The 20,358-nt window shown below is 31.7% G+C and overlaps 1 protein-coding gene across 3 annotated transcripts in view; it reads right to left on the bottom strand.

Moving 5' to 3' along the window:
- LOC139500849 (zinc finger protein rotund-like) overlaps window positions 1-20,358 on the bottom strand; it is a 143,713-nt gene that overhangs the window by 113,917 nt on the left and 9,438 nt on the right. Inside the window, exon 2 of one of the 3 annotated variants that reach the window (XM_071289731.1) lies at window positions 7,616-7,860. The exons of the other annotated variants lie outside the window; for them this stretch is intronic. Within the exon in view, the coding sequence (XP_071145832.1) occupies window positions 7,616-7,668 (53 nt within the window). The 5' untranslated portion in view covers window positions 7,669-7,860. The remainder of the gene's footprint in view (window positions 1-7,615; window positions 7,861-20,358) is intronic. 3 annotated transcript variants of the gene reach the window in all.

Genomic DNA, 20,358 nt, shown 5'->3' with positions numbered 1-20,358 from the left:
ATACAGGCTGTTTAATTTTCTTTCCGAAACTGTTGCTAGGGGCTGTTTTTAACTTGCAATGAGGTGAGAGTTTTTTGCTCCATGTTGAAGGTCTCACTGTAACTTTGAGATGAAGAACATAAAAAAAAAGTGCTATTCCTTTGCTTTTTGTGCGTGTTTGTTTTGCTGTGCATAATCTTATTTTGTGTCATGGATGGATGGATACCCTGTATTCTTCATTTTTCTATTGTATAAAAAAGAAGATGTGGTATGATTGCCAATGAGACAACTATCCACAAAAGACCAAAATGACAGAGACATTAACAACTATAGGTCACCGTACGGCCTTCAACAATGAGCAAAGCCCATACCGCATAGTCAGTTATAATAGGCCCCGATAAGACAATGTAAAACAATTCAAACGAGAAAACTAACGGCCTCATTTATGTAAAAAAAATTAACAAAAAACAAATATGTAACACATAAACAAACAACAACCACTGAATTACAGGCTCTAGACAATTATTAATAATCAAACACATCGACAAAACTATGATTTTTCTTAAATTCACCAAAAATTGCTTAATTCCCACTAAAACATAAATGAATTCACATTATTGAGGAACAGAAAAATATATGACTTTTGAATAATTGTGTCTCTGGGTTGCTGTCTCCTTTAAAACATATAAAGCAAAGAAATTATGTAAAATAAACAGGCTAATATTTAAAATTGGAATTATTTTTAATTACTGAAATTTGCATAATTTCTTAATTTGTGCTTGAATTTTTTAATAAATTCCATGTTTATTCTGTATTATAACATTTTAAGCGGTGGTAAGACTTTCTATACAATGTATTTTGTATAGATAGTGTTGTGCGCAGCACAGTGCATTCTATTAAAAAATGCTATCTTTTTTAAAATAGGTAGTGTTGTGTGCAGCACAGAACATTATAATCATAATAGACATGGAATTTATTAAAAATTCAATCACAAGAAATTATGCAAATTCCATAATTAAAAATGATTCCAAGTTGAAATTACAGCCTGTTCATAGTACTTCTAAGTGTCAAATGACCCATTATAAAGCTTCTTCTTTTCTCATTAGTGATTCTTGGCATTATCTTATAATAATTTTTTCCATGCTACTCCCTATCATTTCAACAAGTTGTTTGATATTAGGATTAAACACATTTTTCTAGAGTTTATTGACGTGTAAACTGGGCCCATGCATGCACTTACAAACCGAATAAGAGTCTAAAGTACTTCTGTGTTAAGTATGAAATACAACCAGCCCAGTTTAGACATCAGAAATATAAAGAATTGTTTTTAATTGTTTTCTTTATCACAGAGATTCCATTCTTTGTATTGAGCAAGAATACATCACAGTGAAATGGATTTAGTTTTCACAATGGTAACGAAAACAGTTCCTGCAGGTCGATTGAATTGCAAATCTTTAGGAATAAATTCTAATAGACCAATCCCATTCAAGCATTTGCAGACATGTAAATCTCTGACCTTTGTTAGTCTTGTCTGCTTTTTTCAAATTTTATTTCGTTTATATGTTTCTGAGTTAAGTATGGCATCTATTTTAACTGAACTAGTGTACATTTTTGTTTAGGGGCCAACTGGCACCCCCTCCTGGAGCTGCATTTTTTTGCAGTGTTGAAGACCCAGAGGTGGCCTTTGGCAATTTTCTGCTCTGATGGTCAGGTTGTTGTCTCTTTGACATATACCTGATTTCCATTCTCAATTTTAAGTATTATTACTATCTATCCCATATCCTAATGCAATCATAATTTACTACTAAGTGTTATAAAGCACCAAATATGATCCATAAAATATTGTGAAGTTGCATTATAATGTAACAAAAAATGCTAAATGTCAACATCCTTTACAACAATCGTGTAATTTCATCCTTGTACATTTCACACCTCTTGCTTTCTTGATTAGCAGGTAATAATACAGGAGAACTACAGGTGTATTATGTGAAAAAAGGGGGATCAGATTACTAATCATTTACTTTTGTCATTTTTACAAATATACAGAGGTATTGTAGTGATGGCAACAATAAAATCTATTAAATATTTCCTAAAAGTCACTCATTCATCGGTTATAATGACCAGGAAATATTTCCTGGGACAATAAAAAAAATCTGTGACTACCGGTAATACTTCTATTCTGGAACTTTCAGTCCACTATTCAACTCTGACAAAACCAGAAAATCACTCCTTCTGAATGTCAATTAAATTCCCCAAAAACCTAACCAGGACTTCTGCTGTCAGTCAAATCCAGCTCTGACATAACCAGAAATCTTCCAATAGACTATCAGTCAAATCCAACTCTGACATAACAAGAAATCTTCCAACAGACTTTCAGTCAAATCCAACTCTGACATAACCAGAAATCTTCCAACAGACTTTCAGTCAAATCCAACTATGACATAACCAGAAATCTTCCAACAGACTGTCAGTCAAATCCAACTATGACATAACCAGAAATCTTCCAACAGACTGTCAGTCAAATTCAACTCTGACGTAACCAGAAAATCTATCCTGTAACTGTCAGTCAAATCCAACTCTGACTTAACAAGAAAATCTATCCTAGAACTGACAGTCAAATTCAACACTGACATAACAAGAAAATCTATTCTAGAACTGTCAGTCAAATTCAACACTGACATAACCAGAAAATCTATCCTAGAACTGACAGTCAAATTCAACACTGACATAACAAGAAAATCTATCCTGTAACTGTCAGTCAAATTCAACACTGACATAACAAGAAAATCTATCCTGTAACTGTCAGTCAAATTCAACACTGACATAACAAGAAAATCTATCCTAGAACTGACAGTCAAATTCAACACTGACATAACCAGAAAATCTATCCTGTAACTGTCAGTCACATTCAACACTGACATAACAAAAAAATCTATTCTAGAACTGACAGTCACATTCAACACTGACATAACAAGAAAATATTTTCTAGAACTGACAAGTCAAGTTCTACTGTAACCTAACATTTAGATAGTATTTTCTTGAACTATTGATAAATATTGTTGTATAAATAAATTTTCTCTATGTGTGTTTCTAGCTTTTTTGAAGCAAATTATTTTGGGATTTACTCTCCATTGGGAGGGGGTAGGTGGGGTCGTGATCCCGAAATCCCGGTCTTAAAAACACCAGATCCCGAAATCCCGGGCTTAAAAACACGAAACCCGAAATTCGAAAAAAGAATTCCCGGATCCAGAAAGGGTCAATCCCGAAATCCCGAGCTTAAAAACACCCAATCCCGGAGTCCCGATAAAGGTCCTATCCCCCCTCTCCATTTGACAAGTTCAATATCCTTCAAATGATAATCATATTGTCATCCTCTTTATCTGTTAAAACAAAGTTAGTGTCAGAAGAACAATGGCCTGAGAAAAAAAAACACATTTGTCAAACATTAAAATAATTTACTAGCATGACATTACTATTGAATATTTTTTTTTAAACTTTGTTGTTATATTATATATTTGATTTCAAGGAAAAAATATTTAGACCAGTTGCAAACTTTGTTCTAGAAACACATTCCTAATCATTTCCTTATATTTCATTAAGCTGTTTTAAATAATTTAGCATATCATACTTCAACGGCATCTATATTTCATAAATTGCTTTTTGATATCTTAAAACAAATAAACTTAAACCACTCTTAGACTTTTTCAGACCGAACATGACCCTTATCAAACAGAGAAAAATGTAATACAACTCCGTCTTGAATGCAGAAAATAAAATTTTGTCTTTGTGATATTGAAAAACTATAATGCTATTGTATTCCAAGTCTGGAAATCCAGACTATAAAATGACAATAGTAGGAAAATAAATATTATTTTATTTCTCATGTCAATTCATTTTTTTTTTTTTTTTTTTAAAGCCAATAAAGAATTCTTCATTCTACGACTTTGTACAAAGTTTACTAAGTTATAATATCACTAGTTGTTCATGCATTAAATATATAATTTTAAATATAAATTTTATTCATAAACTGCAGTAATTTGCATCTAAAAAATATTTATGGGATATCTACTTTCTTGTTTTAGGGGACACTGCCAGGAAAAGGTGCTTCGTAAAAATGGCTCATTTTGTAAAGATATTAATCAATATTAAAATTTGACGTAAAATTCACAATTTCAAATTCTGAACAAAAAAATTGTTGTAGTTTCGTCTATTGGTATTAAATTTAAGTTTAATAAAATATGGTGTTCTCAGAAACATGATATCTAAAAGAATCACAGAAATTGCCATTTTACGGCATTTAAAAATCTTAATTATTATTTCGAAATATGAACAAAGTTTTACTCGCTTAGCGCCTTTGAAGCTATTAATCCTATAAATTAATCATTAATTCATGAAATGATAACACTTATCATAAAAAAAACATTTTTTATTTATAACACTATCAATTTTTTTTTCTAACGATCAGCTATTAAACAATTATCTTTATTCTTTTTATCAGTATCAAATTATTTGGAACACAGTAGTCATTTTTCGAAATAACGAAACAATCATGGTACAAATATTATAGTATAAAATGATTTCAGGTCTTAAACAACAGGTTTAATTTCAATGTCGTTCTGAGATATAAAAAAGTCATATACTATGATTTGATTTTTAAGCATGCTAAGGGGAGTTTTGATTAAAAAAAAAGGTCAAGATGAGCAACTTGGCAAAATAAGGAAGGATGACAAAGTATATAAAAAGTCAAGATAATCTAATAAAAAAAGGATGAAAATAAAAAGGCAGGACAGTTAAAACTAAAACTAAAAAAAATGCAAAACAAAATTTATCATCTTAGGACAACCCCCCTTCTCCCATAAAAATCAAATGGTAGCTCCCTTTAGATAAAAAGCAGTCAAGTATCAACAAAATTTTTCAACTACTGTTAATTCAGAAATCATTACGTGCATTTATTATTGCAATTTTTGCAGAATTGACAAAAATGCAAGATAAATTTCAGAGAGATTTGCATAAAGATATATGTATCAGGTGACAGAAAGCAAGTTTTTTTATTTATGGGATCAAGTCACATTATTGGCAATATCAAAAACCTTGAAATAATTTCTGAATTTACAGTATGAAATTGCATGGTGGGTGACGCATGCAGAGCAGAAGATGCCTATCATATCAATGCACCCAGTCTCACAGGTGTATAAACAATTCCATCACTTTTTTTACGTTGATAAATATATTCAAACTAAATTCAGCCTACTGTAAATTCAGAAATTATTGGGAGGTTTTTATTAATGCGAATAAAGCGACTGAGTCAGCATTGCAATAATAAAAGATCGCATTCTTATATCTGATACATACTGTATGCAGATTTTCCTGATTTCGCAATAATTAATCTCACATTTTTGTCCATTTTTCAAAAATCGCTTTAATAATTGCATGCCATAATTTCTAAATTAACAGCATTTTGAACACTGGTCAACAACTAGAAATTTAACAGACACAGCTTGCATCAGCGTGCATCTTTTTAATTTTTATATGCAATTCAACTTTGTCATTTGTTTGGCCTTTCAACTGCCTCTTGATACTATAGCACCACTGATATTTTCAACGTTCTATATTGCAGTAGATAAACTTCTTTAAATTATTTGCTGATATCAAACTAAGGACTTGCATTGCTTCTATTTATCTATAGTGAACATATGAATTGGTTCATTTATAGAATATTGGACCAGCTGGAAAAAGGGCCCATGGAATATTGGACCAGCTGTTAGAGGGCCCATGGAATATTGGAACAATTGGATATGGCCCATGATTATACTGCATTGACGAGTTGCATAATGTATATTAACAGAGAACATTTGTTAATGAATTTCAAATTTTGTTTCAGTAACATGGCTTTAAAAAACATAAAAATTAAAAAAAAGAAGTAAAAAATCTTCTACAAATCCAAGTAATCCAGAATAGATCAATTGAGTTTAATATGCATTTTGAAATCATTTCTGCGCAGTTTGAATAAAACATTGCTTAAAAAAGATATTTCAATTTCTTGTACAAAAAAAAAAACGTGGGGTTTTATTACAACACTTTACAGTTAAGAATTATATCTGGCAAATAATAGCTTATGTCACTAGCATGGGCCTAAGAGAGTTTATGGAGTATGTATCCGTCATTCTGAAAAAAGAATATTGAGAAAATATGTCTTAATTGAGGTTCATTTCAGTTTTTCAGATATGACCATAAAGTCCATAAACGCCCTTATTGGCCCTCAGTGCTATCTAAAATTATTTATTGAAAACAACTAATAATATTAAGAATGGAAATGGGATAAATGTAAACCCAACCAAAGAGCAGATAACAGAAGAAGGACACCAATGGGTCGTAAACATAGCGAGAAAATCTTGCACCCGGAGGAGGCATAAATATGAAATAGAAAGAGGCTAAGATAAGCTATAACAAAGTCTTCATTAATTAAAATATGTCATATCTATCCAAATACTGTCTTTTTTCAAATCTCTGTTAAAAAGCAGATGGGTAAAGTTATTGTCTAAGAAAATCAATCTATTTAATGCAGACGGGAAGAACTATCGTTTTAAAAAAATTAATCCGTTTTAATATCTTTTTATTATCTTCAATAAATTTCCAAGGTTTTATGAAAGCTCTTTTTTATTGTTGAAATTTTGTCATCAAATGTCTTAATCTTTTTAATTGTATTATACCATTTAAAAGAAATTACTCTGTAAAGAATTCCCAATACGAAACGAATTCTCTGCAAGATTATCTACAAATTCCTTTCAAAAATCAATTGAAAATATAAGATCATCCTTAAATCATCTCAATAAAAAAAATTGATAGAAGGAAATTTTTTCTCAAATAATATCTGGCATTAAATGTAGAGTGTTAATATCCACACTTTTTACAATTATAGAATCGTACTGATCTAAGTAACTGCTCATTCATTTACATGTTCAATACAGAAAAAAAAACAAATGTTCGATAAAAAAACAAATCTTTAATTATCTTCTTCTACTACACTGTTAGTACATCTGTACTTTAAAGTTATATATCTTGATTTTTTATCAACTTAATTTACTTAACAAATTATTTTTTTTATAAAAGAGTTGACAAGCTATTTCTGGTTTTTTTTTTATTACCGGTAGTTTTTTTCTTCAACAGTAGTAATTTTACAAGACAGTAGTAATTCTCTCATGTTATTTTTTTCTTTTTTTTTCCACAGATATCAATGAATGATATACTGAAAATCTATGTATTTTTCTTCATGTTTTAACAGAATGATAGAAACAAATGTAAGAATAACTGACAAAACTTTAGAATACTGCAAATAGTGAGCGTCAAGCTGTGAATTTGATTTATAGCTTTCAGAGCCGCAAAACATAATACTACAAGAAAAATGTCAAATTTCTATACATTCCCCAACAAAAAAATGTAGCTATGGAAACGATTGGCATTTTTTCATTTAAATTATATTTTTTTATGTAATAAAATAAACAACAAAAATAAAGACACAAAAAAAAAGAATTACAACAAAAACCTGTTGATCAAATAAAATAAAAAATTATGTTAGCAACTAATTAGCTAATTAGTTTTACTAATTAATCAATTAAGGTATTAATAAACGACTGACCTGAGCCATCTTGGCTGTGAAGAAGTCCAAGCGCCAAAAGCCTCATTGTACATTGTTCAATCTTTCACGGAAAAAATAATTATGTCCGATGTAATTACGTAAAAAAATTATTACAGTCAACCACAGTGTGAATGTTTTTTTATCACAATAAAACGGATCCTATGTCCTGAGCTGACCTGTGGTCAACACTACCAGTCAGGTATTCTAATGTAGTACAACCACGTGTAATTCCTACTAATAACTCTCTGTGAATGACAACAATTTCATGTTTTGGTACATATCATTGCTAATTGTATACAAACGTTACCTATAACATAGACACATTTATCTATTAGACACAAAAATCACTCGATCAGAACAGAACAATTTTCATCCAAACTATACAAGAAAAACATATATATATAAATATATATTTTTATTTATACACCTAAGCTATTATATTAATTCTTTCATTTGCGTGTAACCCTTTGGTGCCCCCTAGATGCTTTATCTTCTGCAACTTGATCTTTTGCTGTTAGAAAACAACTCTCTGCTTTTCAAACTATTGACATTATTTTGAAAACACATGTACAAATAAAAAGCCATTCTTGATTTTATGATTTATGAATTGATAATTTTTTTTTTATTATCTTTATTAAGACATATATTTTTAATAGGTACTTTTTTTTATTTTATAATTAGATAAATTTACCTGTTGTAGAAATGGTTTTTATTTTCACTGATAATTATAACTTTTTAAAACATATTGTAAAATTATTACAAAGCCTTTAGTAAATTGAAGAATAAAATAATTTTCAATTTACATTAGTTCCTTTGTAATGATGAATTTATGCTTTGTTATATTTCTAATTTTCTCAGAATACACAATCTTGATGAAACTGATTGTATGAGTGAAACAAACATGCACATGTCAATTTCATAATTTCTTATATGATTTTTTTAAGAAAGATAAGTATTCAGCAAATTAACAAAAACCAGAGGCCCCAATGAGTCAGCATCACTAATCAGATTAATTTTAAACTGCTATAGATAATTATATATGATTGATTGTTGGTTGCTTAAAGTCCAGTGGCAAATATTTCATGCACGTTCAGGACAAGATAAATTATAATACTGATACCTTCAGACAATAAAACTACCAACTGAGACCAAAAACCAGATTTCCAGTGAGCTATTGCAAAATTGTCATTTTCAACCACTTAAAAAAAAAGTCCAAACTGAAATAAATAAAATGATCAGAAAAGCCCCAAAGTCCTGTGAAGACCCATTTGTTATTTTTTTACATTGTGTTTTTAAAAAGGGGTAAGGTAATATTAATTGTCTTAAAGGACTAATAATGAGCCAAGAACCTACTTAAGAAGAACAAGAACAAGAACCTACTCTTAAAAAAAATCTCCTCCAGAGCAAACAGGTCAAACTTGAAAGAAAACATATCAAGTAGTATAATATAACAAGATGAGCTTGATGGTCAGAAAAAAAAAGTATGACTTGTAAAAAAATGTGGTTCAAATGGGTAACTAACAGACAAATCAGAGGTAAACCAGAATCTTTGGAGAAAAGAGTATCATATGAAAGCTACAATGGTAGGATGTATCTAATAATGAGTCCTTAACACACAGTGGCAAATATTACATGTATATTTAATTTAAGAACATGTAAATGTGATATGATTATTAACCCTGCTTTATATCATATCATTTGTAATGGAAACAAAACATACAGTGGCAAATATCACAAGTATATTTAAGATGAGAACATGTAAATATGAAATGATTATCAACTCTGCTTTAATTTTTAAATCAGATCAACACAGGGCAATATCTTATATTGTTACTAAACATACAGTGGCACATATAACATGTATTTTTAAGCTGTGAACATGCAAATGTGAAATGAATATTAACTTTGCTATTATCAAGTCAACACAAGGCAAGATTTGTAATGGATACTTAACATACAGTGGCAAATATTACAGGTATTTTTAAGATGAGAACATGTAAATGTGATAGGATTATTTACTCTTTTTCCTTTCAGATGAACACTGGGCAAGTTTTGTAATGGATACTTAACATGCAGCAGCAAATATTACAGGTATTTTTAAGTTGAGAACATATAAAATGTTATATATTTTTAACCCTGCTTTATATCAGATCATCATTTAGCAAGATTTTTAATGGATACTTAAAATACAGTGGCAAACATTACATTATACCAAGTTGAGAACATGTTAATGTGATATGAATTTTGACCCTATTTCCTATCAGTTCAACACTGAGCAAGATTTGTTATTGTTACTTTATATACAGTGGCAAATATTACATGTATATTCAAGCCGAAAACATGTAAATGTGATATGATTTTTTTTTGAAAACCTACTTTGTATCAGTGGCAATACATGGCAAAATTTGTAATTGCTCCCTTACAATCAGTGGCAAATATTACATGTAAATTTGAAACGAAAACATCTAAAATGTGAAATGATTATTAACCCTGCTTTGCATCAGATAAAAACTTTTTTAAAAAGATTTGTAATGGATACTTAACATACAGTGGCATATATCATATGTATATTTAAGTTGAGAACATGCAAATGTGATAGATTTTTCCCCCTGCTTTTTATTAGATCAACACTCGGTAAGATTTGTAATGGACACTGAACATACAGTGGCAAATATCACATGAACAATCTGGAATAATTATGACCAATGTTATACAATACAACAAATTATGACCAATGTTATACAATACTGACAAATTATGACAAAGGTTATACAATAGTGCCAATACTGACACATTATGACCAAGGTTATACAATACTGACAAATTATGACCAAGGTTATACAATACTGACAAATTATGACCAAGGTTATACAATACTGACAAATTATGACCAAGGGTATACGATACTGACAAATTATGACCAAGAGTATACAATACTGACACATTATGACCAAGGTAATACAATACTGAAAAATTATGACCAAGGTTATACAATACTGACACATTATGACCAAGGTTATACAAAGCTGACAGATTATGACCAAGGTTATACAATACTGACAAATTATGACCAAGGGTATACAATACTGACACATTATGACCAAGGTAATACAATACTGACAAATTATGACCAAGGTTATACAATACTGACAAATTATGACCAAAGTTAAACAATACTGACAAATTATGACCAAGGGTATACAATACTGACAAATTATGACCAAAGTTAAACAATACTGACAAATTATGACCAAGGTTATACAATACTGACAAATTATGACCAAGGTTATACAATACTGACACATTATGACCAAGGTTATACAAAGCTGACACATTATGACCAAGGTTATACAATACTGACAAATTATGACCAAGGTTATACAATACTGACAAATTATGACCAAGGTTATACAATACTGACACATTATGACCAAGGTTATACAAAGCTGACAAATTATGACCAAGGGTATACAATACTGACAAATTATGACCAAGGTGATACAATACTGACAAATTATGACCAAGGTTATACAATACTGACACATTATGACCAAGGTTATACAAAGCTGACAGATTATGACCAAGGTTATACAATACTGACAAATTATGACCAAGGGTATACAATACTGACACATTATGACCAAGGTAATACAATACTGACAAATTATGACCAAGGTTATACAATACTGACAAATTATAACCCAGGTTATGCAATACTGACAAATTTTGACCAAGGTTATACAATACTGACAAATTATGACCAAAGTTAAACAATACTGGCAAATTATAAATAAGGATATACAATACTGACAAATTATGACCAGGGTTATACAATACTGAAAAATTATGACCAGGGTTATACAATACTGACAAATTATGACCAAGGTCATACAATACTGACACATTATGACCAAAGTTATATACAATACTGACAAATTATGATCAAGGTTAAACAATACTGACAATTTATGACCAAGGTTATCCAATACTGACAAATTATGAACAAGATTATAAAATACTTACTATTTATGACAACAGTTATATATGGTTATACAATACTGACAAATGGAGACCATGATAATTCAATATTGATAATGGTAATAAAAAACAGACAACTCCTTAAAAAAATTTGTAATACAAAACTGACAACTGCTGACATTGGTAATATAGAACTGACAACTGTAGCCAATATGGTTATGTTATAATGATATTATCAGATTATTACATGGCATTTTTCATATCGCATGCATTATCAGCCCTAGGTTCAATATCAGCCCAAGAGCCGCTTGGCTCGAGGGCTGATATTGACGGAGGGCTGATAAAACATGCGATATGAAAAATGACATGTTATGATCTTTTTATCATATGCTTCAACAATGGAGAAAAATAACAGATTCATATATTGATCCTTTTACATGGTTCCCAAATAGAAGTTCAAAGAGTGAAACGTTCACACATGTCGGACCCCAGATTAGTACATTCGATATGAAATCTTTCTATCATATGCCTCAACAGAGAAGAAAAACATTTTGATATGGACGAATCGACAAAAAAATAATGCAACAATATACATAATGAACATTGTTTGGAAAAGTCAACTTTTTTTTAGAGTAACTTTCTTAATTATGTTTATAAAACTTTTAAAAAAAGCATTTATTTAATAATGTTTTTTTTTTTTTTTTTTTTTTATTTATTATTTTACACAATATACATTTCAGTATCCAAATATTTGGTTTATACAATACTTTGTAATGTTTTTTACTGAAAGACGTAGCATTGAAGTGTATTTCCCAGAATTTGCCAAGTATCACCGGAATGCCAAGCAATAACCTTACGGAACGGCATGTGATAACAATCGAAGCATGTGATAAACTTTTCATATCAGCCCGCTAAGCACCAGTTCTAGAAAAATGGAAGTAACGTAAATTTTAATGCTATTATCATACAGTAAAATTCATATGTTATTTAGTCTAAGTATATGATAAGAATTTTATCAGACCCTCCAATTAAATATTGGAATTGTACCCCTAGCAACTAGTATGAAAAATATGTGAATAAATAATTATATACATTCTGAGAAATACAAACAAGTTTTGATCGTCTATTTTATTCTAAATGGGCAAGCAACAATATTTGTCATAAAAAAAAAGGTAAAGTTTGTTTGAGAAAATAGTTTTCATCCAAAAAACTGTTCAAAATTTTACTACCAGACAAAAAAATCTGAGTGTTAAAAAAGTATAGTATTTGCGTTAAAGGCTCTTTATAGTGTGAGATATTATGGACAAAATTGTGCAAATCGTGATACAAGCATGAAATTTGGTATAAAGGTTGACTAAATGATAATTTTAAAAAATCAGCTGCTGGCCATCAAAAATTTCCATTTTTTCAAGATGGCCACCGATCATTTTGCAAATGGCATCATATCCAATTGGCTACATTTCGTTAATCCTTGAAAGCTGTGTTATAGGTATAATTCAATATTAGTTTTGATAAAACGTAATGCACAGTTCCTAAAGTACGACAAAACAACACATAAATGACAAAAAAGAGTGACTTCCGGTTCCAAAATGGCGACAAAATTTTTGAAAATGTATTTTTTTTTTATAATTTCCATCAACTTAACAAGTGATATCACATTCTTTTTTAAGTTTAAATGCCTAGTTTTGTTAGAAAGAAATGTTGCTTATCTTATAATTAGCTGACAGTTGCCAATACAAAAATCAAGGAAGGACAGAACGGTAGAATTTACAGTTACCATCACAGCTGGATTTTTTGCCTCCCCATTTCAAAAGTTCTTGACTTGGTACATGTACCTGTTGAATACAAAAATCAGGCTGAGCCCAAACTTGTTCTCCTTGATATGCTTCTCTTTGGATGTGCTCTGGAAAAAACTCTTGTAGGCAGAACTGCATCACAATGCTGCTGCTTCCTGGCTAACAATTTACATCGTGCCTCGTTAACAGCAAATGTTGATGTTGTTCTGTCATAAATGATGCAAACAAATACTTCTATGATGTCCATGTATGTATCTTTATACTTCAGAGAAGAAAAAAAATACTTCCCATGTTATTGAAACTGACCTACTCCCTTTCCCACGAAAATCCGACAAAGTGTCACAACCACTGAATGCATGAACAAAAGGAAGAGTAGCTACATGAGGACCAAACGCATTTGATATGTCACGTACAGGAAGCTATCAAAAGTCATCATTCCTGCCAAAACCTATCAACTGTTTGTTCCACCATATTTTGGGAGTGTTGCAATTCTTAATACTACTACATCTGTGTCAGTGTTACCAAAAATTACCGTTTTACATCAATTTTCATAAACATGCCGAACATGGACAAACATTCGTGTATCTGCTTCTCCATGATTACAAGGGGGTAGCTGGAAAATATCCTTATTGGATTAACAAAGAACATTTTCACCATAAGTAAAATACACATCTTTATTAGTCTCTTAAGAAGCAATTATGTCGGCAAGAAACTTGAAAAATTTCGTTTCGTTGTTATCTTCACAGAAAAAACTACTCCAAACCCCTTGTGTTCTACCAGAACCAACACCTTTCCGTCTAGCACAAGAACTTTGCCTTTGTTTTGTCACAGCTAGCCTTATATTCCATGTCAAGTTTTCTACTGTGACAAGAAATAACAGTCTAGAAAAGATATGGCAATCACTTTAAAGGTTCTCTAGCTTTGTTTTTGACAAAAACGTTAACAGTTTTATTTTACGGACATAATGGGAATCTGTTCTTTATTATCTGGTTATAAAAAGCAGGTTCTCCTTCGTTTTGCATTTTTTTCAAAAGCTTTTCGTATTGTTTGCCTTTGATCTTTTTAAGGAAATTCTTTTGTGTTTTTGTAGTGTGTTCATTGGGTCGTGCATCAGTTATAGAATGCCCGAAACCACTAGATCTTTCATATTCATCTGGTAGTCTACTGACTTCTGATCCAGTTACCATCCATATGTCTAAAAGGGATCTTTGAGCATACTACTAAATTTAGAAGTTCTTAATTTATAATTGAACGCCAGGAATTAAACTGTGGTCGAGATGACTATATTTCCTTACACCAGTCTATCAAGTCATTGAACGTCACAGAGTCATGACATGATTATAATTTCTGTGTTTAGCTTTCTTAAGCCGATATATACAATTCAAACAAAACACATACCATTCATACAGTTATCTGATGCACGTGTCTAGTCCTAGGTACATTTTAACATATATAAAAGTAATCTGCCATTCTAGGTGTTGCAATATTGGTTTTAGTGAGGACACATGTCCATCCACTACCACGTAATATATCACCAAGAATTTTATAACAAGTCATTTCCATGTGCAATCCACCTCACATGACGATAAACTTATCTTCTCCGTACAAATCAGGCCATTCTCACTGAATAGCCATTACCAAACGTGACTTTATCCATCGAATACCTGATCATTGCAACTGAATGGTCTTGTTTTTAAACAGTGGCATCATAGATGTTACATTTACCTAGACAGCTCTACAAGAGCCTCGATTTTTAGAGTAATGAGAAGAAACTACGACTTATACCAGTATGCCCGGGTAGTGCATACAAATCGCTCTTTATGTCTATAAATAGTTTGCGCATGCGCAAAATTATTAAATCATGTGTATAATAACCTTGAAAAATGTTATCAAACCAAATCATAATATCATTGAAAATTCCAATACACTAATTTTATAGTAAATAGTTCAAATGGTTTTTAATGAATTTTGTTACATTTTCGCGCATGCGCAAACCCTGGATATGTCAAATATTCATTTCTAGTAAATACTTCACATGTAAGGAAGGTAGCTACCAAACCGGATAACTGTTTTTCACTAAAAGAAGGTAAAAGAAAGTTTTCCAGAAAAATCAGTACTTTCAAACTGAAAAAAACAACCATTTTAAGCCTTGGTCACACCTTACCGGATAGCTCGAACGGACGCCTAATGGATAACTTTTTTTCAATCCGTTCATGTTCGTTAGACGTCCGTTCTTATCCGTTAGACGTCCGTCCATAACCGTTGCGTGTCCGTTAAGCGTACGTTTTATCCGTCAACATCCGTTCTGTCCGGTGGAAAATTTTAAGCATGTTCAAAACTTTGAACAGACGTCCAACGGTTAAAATGTCCATTGAAATTCCGTTAGGCGTCTGTTTTGTACGGTACTTGTCCGTTTCGTTTCCATTTGTATCCGTTACGTGTCCGTTATACATCCTTTGGAGGTCTGGAAGATAAATTCACCAACGGACTTCTACCGGACGTTTAATGGATAAAACAGATGTTGAACTGATGAGAAACGGACTTCTTCCGGACGTATAACGGATAAGACGGATGATGAACGGATCTGAAACGGATAAATGCCAATTGAAAAATTCGCGTCAGAAATGCCAATTATTGGTATGTCAGTTTTCTTAAGGATCATGAATTCTTATTATTCATAATCGATCTTAGAGTTTAGGCACGTCTTCACAATCAAGCAGTTCTTATTCAGGCCAGACACTGCCCTTTGGCGGAATTTTGAAGAACAAACCAAAACCAGTTACACAGAAACATTTTGAATATTTATGCGATTTACATGTATTATTATTGTTGCCTTAGATTTTTCCGTAAATCTTGTTCATCTGTTTTATCCGGTACGCTTCCTTTAGGTGTCCGTTTTATGCAGTACTCGTCCGTTGGATGTACGTTCGACATCCGTTCTGTCTGGTACATATCCGTTTCTCGTACGTTGCATATCCGGTGTGTGTCAGTTATGCATCCGTTACACGTCCGTTTTATTCGTTCAGTACATCAACAGACTCCCAACGGATAACAATTTTTTGTCAACGGACAACTTTTATTTTCATCCATTAGGCGTCCGTTTGTGCTATCCGGTAAGGTGTGACCGAGGCTTTAGAAAAAGGCCGTGGCCATCTTGAAAAAAAGATTTTTTTAAATGGCCAGCAGTTGAATCTTTAAAAGTATATAATAATGATGCTTTGTGGTAATTTTCATGCTTGTATCATCATTTGCACAATTCCCTCGATTTTGCCTGCTAATATCTTCCACTATTTACATAAGTTACTTCAGATAAAACACAAACATAGATGAGGGCCTGAAGGGTGTTTTCAAAATAAAGAATAATGGTCAAATGATGCAAAAAAATGGACCAAATAATTTAGAAAAGAGAAAATGTGTATTTTGTTTATAAACATTGTGTATAAGATTTGTAACCTTTAGTTGAGGTAAACTTAAGTTAGAGAACAATTCAGCAATTTGTCCATTTATAAAGGGACAACACTCAAAAATGGTATAGGTGACCTCACCAAAATTCCAACTTGATCTGTGCTTTGTAGTAATAAGCATTGTGTATAAGTTTCATCACATTTAGTTGAGGCAAAATGAAATTGGAGAATGGTAACCAATTTCGGGATGTACACCGTACAGATGGACATACAGACGTATAGAGGGAGGTACAGACATAAAGAAAGAGGTACAGACATACAGAAGGAGGTACAGATGTACAGGAGGATATACAGAAGGACATACAGAAGGACATACAGATGTGCAGATATACATAAAGACGTACAGACGAAAAGAAGGAGGTACAAATGTACAGAAGGACGTACAGACGTACAGAAGGACGTACAGACATACAGAAGAATGTACAGACGTAAAGAAGGAGGTACAGATGTACAGAAGGACGTACAGACGTACAGAAGGACATACAGAAGGATGTACAGATGTAAAGAAGGACGTACAGACGTACAGAAGGACGTACAGACGTAAAGAAGGACGTACAGATGTACAGAAGGACATACAGACGTACAGGACATACAGACGTACAGAAGGACGTACAGAAGGATGTACAGATGTAAAGAAGGATGTACAGATGTAAAGAAGGATGTACAGACGTAAAGAAGGAAGTACAGACGTACAGACAGATAAGGGTAAAGCTTAATGCTCCCTGATTTACGGCAGGGGGATAAAAAAAATCCCTAAAAGACACCAAAAAACAACTTTTACCTTGGAAACAAAAAGTATTATTAAAGGCAGCCATTTATTTGAAGTTCTTAAAATATCTGATGTGTTGATGACAGATTAGTGATGTAATACTATTCTTTTGGTTTCAAAAAGACATCCTCAGACACATTCTGACTACGGGTCTGAAAACCTCATGTGTTGACAGAAGTCTACAACATTCCTGATCACTTGTTAATATTAAAAGCAGGAAGAATTAAAAAGTTCACAAAGTTCACACCTGAGGTTTAAATTGCATAAGTATTTGACAAAAAAAGTGAGATGTAGTTTGAATGCCAAATTGAAAACTATCCACAAGAAAGTCTAAAGGACATGGATGTAAATTTCTGATTGATTGGAACAACTTTTTCAAATTCATAAATTGCCACTGGTCACTTGTAGCCTTGATCGTTACATAGTTTGCACATTTGCATATGAAATTAAACAGCTGAAAGGTGAAATCCTTACAGGATGTTTGCTACTCTGTTTCAAATAACAAGCTTTTTAAAAGACTGTTATATATTGATCTAGTATATAAATAAAGAAACTAAAACAGCAGAAAAAAAATGAAGGGTCTGTGTACTTGAATTCAAGATTTATATGCCATGGAAAGTTTTGAAGGGAATAATTCTCTCCAGACTTTTCATACATTTAATATTAGCACCCTTTAAAAAAAAATGAAAAAATAAAAAGGATTATAGGATTTTCAAAAATGGCTTTTTAGATCATAGGAATAATGGTTTACTTTTACAAATTGTGACTAGGACGGAGAGTTGTCTCACTGGCACTCATACTCTCTCTACTTATTTCCCTTTTAAAATATATGTTATAAAATTATGTAAAGAAAAATAGAGGTTAGCAGGTATTTTTTTAAATGGCTCTACATAGATAAAACCAGAGGATTCCTAATATATGGCAAAAATTCAAAAACAGGAGTTGTGAACACATAAAAATTATTGTTTGTTATAAAATATTCAGAATTGAACCTTGACTTTCTTGAAGAAAAGAGGAAGCTAGGGCTAGCAGTTTTTATTATAAAACTGATTAAGAACAGAATTAGGAAATGAAAGAATAAGAATTAGTTCATAAATTGGGGTTTTCTGAATGTTCAGTGACGTATATTTCAAGAATATTTAGGACAGATAAAACTACAACTATTGTATACTAGCTAAGGAGAAATTTCTGGTAAAAGTTCTGATAAAAGACTTTTGTCTCATATCAAACCCCATTTTTTTCCTTTTTAATTTTAGTACATTATACTTTGAGTTTAATTAGGTCGTAGTACAAAAGTACAGTATCTCGGTACTAATAACTCTGGTATAAAAGTATATCTGTCAAACGTCTTAGAAGTGTATACTCAGAATACAGTTAATATTATAAGTGGTCACAACTATACCTCATGTTTGTTTAGTGCTTAATTATGACATTAAAAGTATAAAGACACTAGATCTACATAATTTGTTTTATTTGTTTATCAACTTTTATGTTTTTTTGTTAAATTATACTCTAAATTTAAGCCTTTAATGTTACTGAAACTGCAAAGTAAAACAAAACAAAATATTCTGTCATATTGTACAATAAAGCTGAATGAGTAAATATAAAAAAGAAGATGTGGTAAGATTGTCAATGAGACAACTCTCCACAAGAGACCAAAATGACACAGAAATTAACAACTATAGGTCACCGTATGGCCTTCAACAATGAGCAAAGCCCATACCGCATAATCAGCTATAAAAGGCCCTAAAATGACAAAGTAAAACAATTCAAGCGAGAAAACTAAAGGCCTTATTTATTTTTAAAAAATGAACGAAAAACAAATACTAGTATGTAACACATAAACAAACAACAACCACTGAATTACAGGCTCCTGAATTGGAACAGGCACATATATACATAATAAGGCAGGGAGGGTTAAACAAGTCATCTTAGATACCAGGTTTTAGGGTTAAACAAGTCATCTTAGATACCAGGTTGTAGGATTAAACAAGTCATCTTAGATACCAGGTTTTATCTTTTACTGCATATCCCAATCACATGACTCTTGAATAACAATCTGTGAAATTATCAAAAGTAAAAGGGAGCTAACATAGTCTTCACTTAACCATGCACTACATATAGGCTGGGAATGATTTGTTGAAGCCAGTATGGGTTTTCAAAGAAGTTAAATTGAGCATGGAAATGGGGAATATGTCAAAGAGAGAACAACCTGACCAAAGAGTCAAAGGCCATCAATGGGTCTTCAATGCAGCGAGAAAATCCCGCATAAGAGGTGGGCCTCAGCTGGCCCTTAAATACAATGTGTACTAGTTCAGTAAAAGTAGTCAGTATAAATACCAATGAGCATAGACAGACTAACAGAGAGACAGACAGACACACACACATACATTATTCCATCCAGCATTGATAGGCCAACAAGAAGGAATAAATAAAATCACCAAATGAAACAAAGACAACTGATCTTATTACAGAGGTGATGGAGGTTCAAAATGAATAAGTACAATGTATTTGTAGAGAGGGACAGCAAGAGGGTGACCTGAACAGACAGGTTTTCCGTTAAAAAAAGCAACCTCTGAAGAAGGTCAAACTGTGTATTTAGATTTCTTGAGTTATGACTACAGTCACATTATAAAAAATTTTATTTTTATTTCAGAGATCATACTTTTACCACACATGCGATTGTAAACAAAAAACATGCAAATGATATGCAATCATATCACAATATGCTGACAA

Source organism: Mytilus edulis, chromosome 13 (assembly GCF_963676685.1).
Source record: "Mytilus edulis chromosome 13, xbMytEdul2.2, whole genome shotgun sequence".
In the NCBI taxonomy this organism is placed as follows: domain Eukaryota; kingdom Metazoa; phylum Mollusca; class Bivalvia; order Mytilida; family Mytilidae; genus Mytilus; species Mytilus edulis.
Note: the sequence above shows the minus strand (reverse complement) of the source record. Positions and strands in the feature narration are given on the sequence as shown.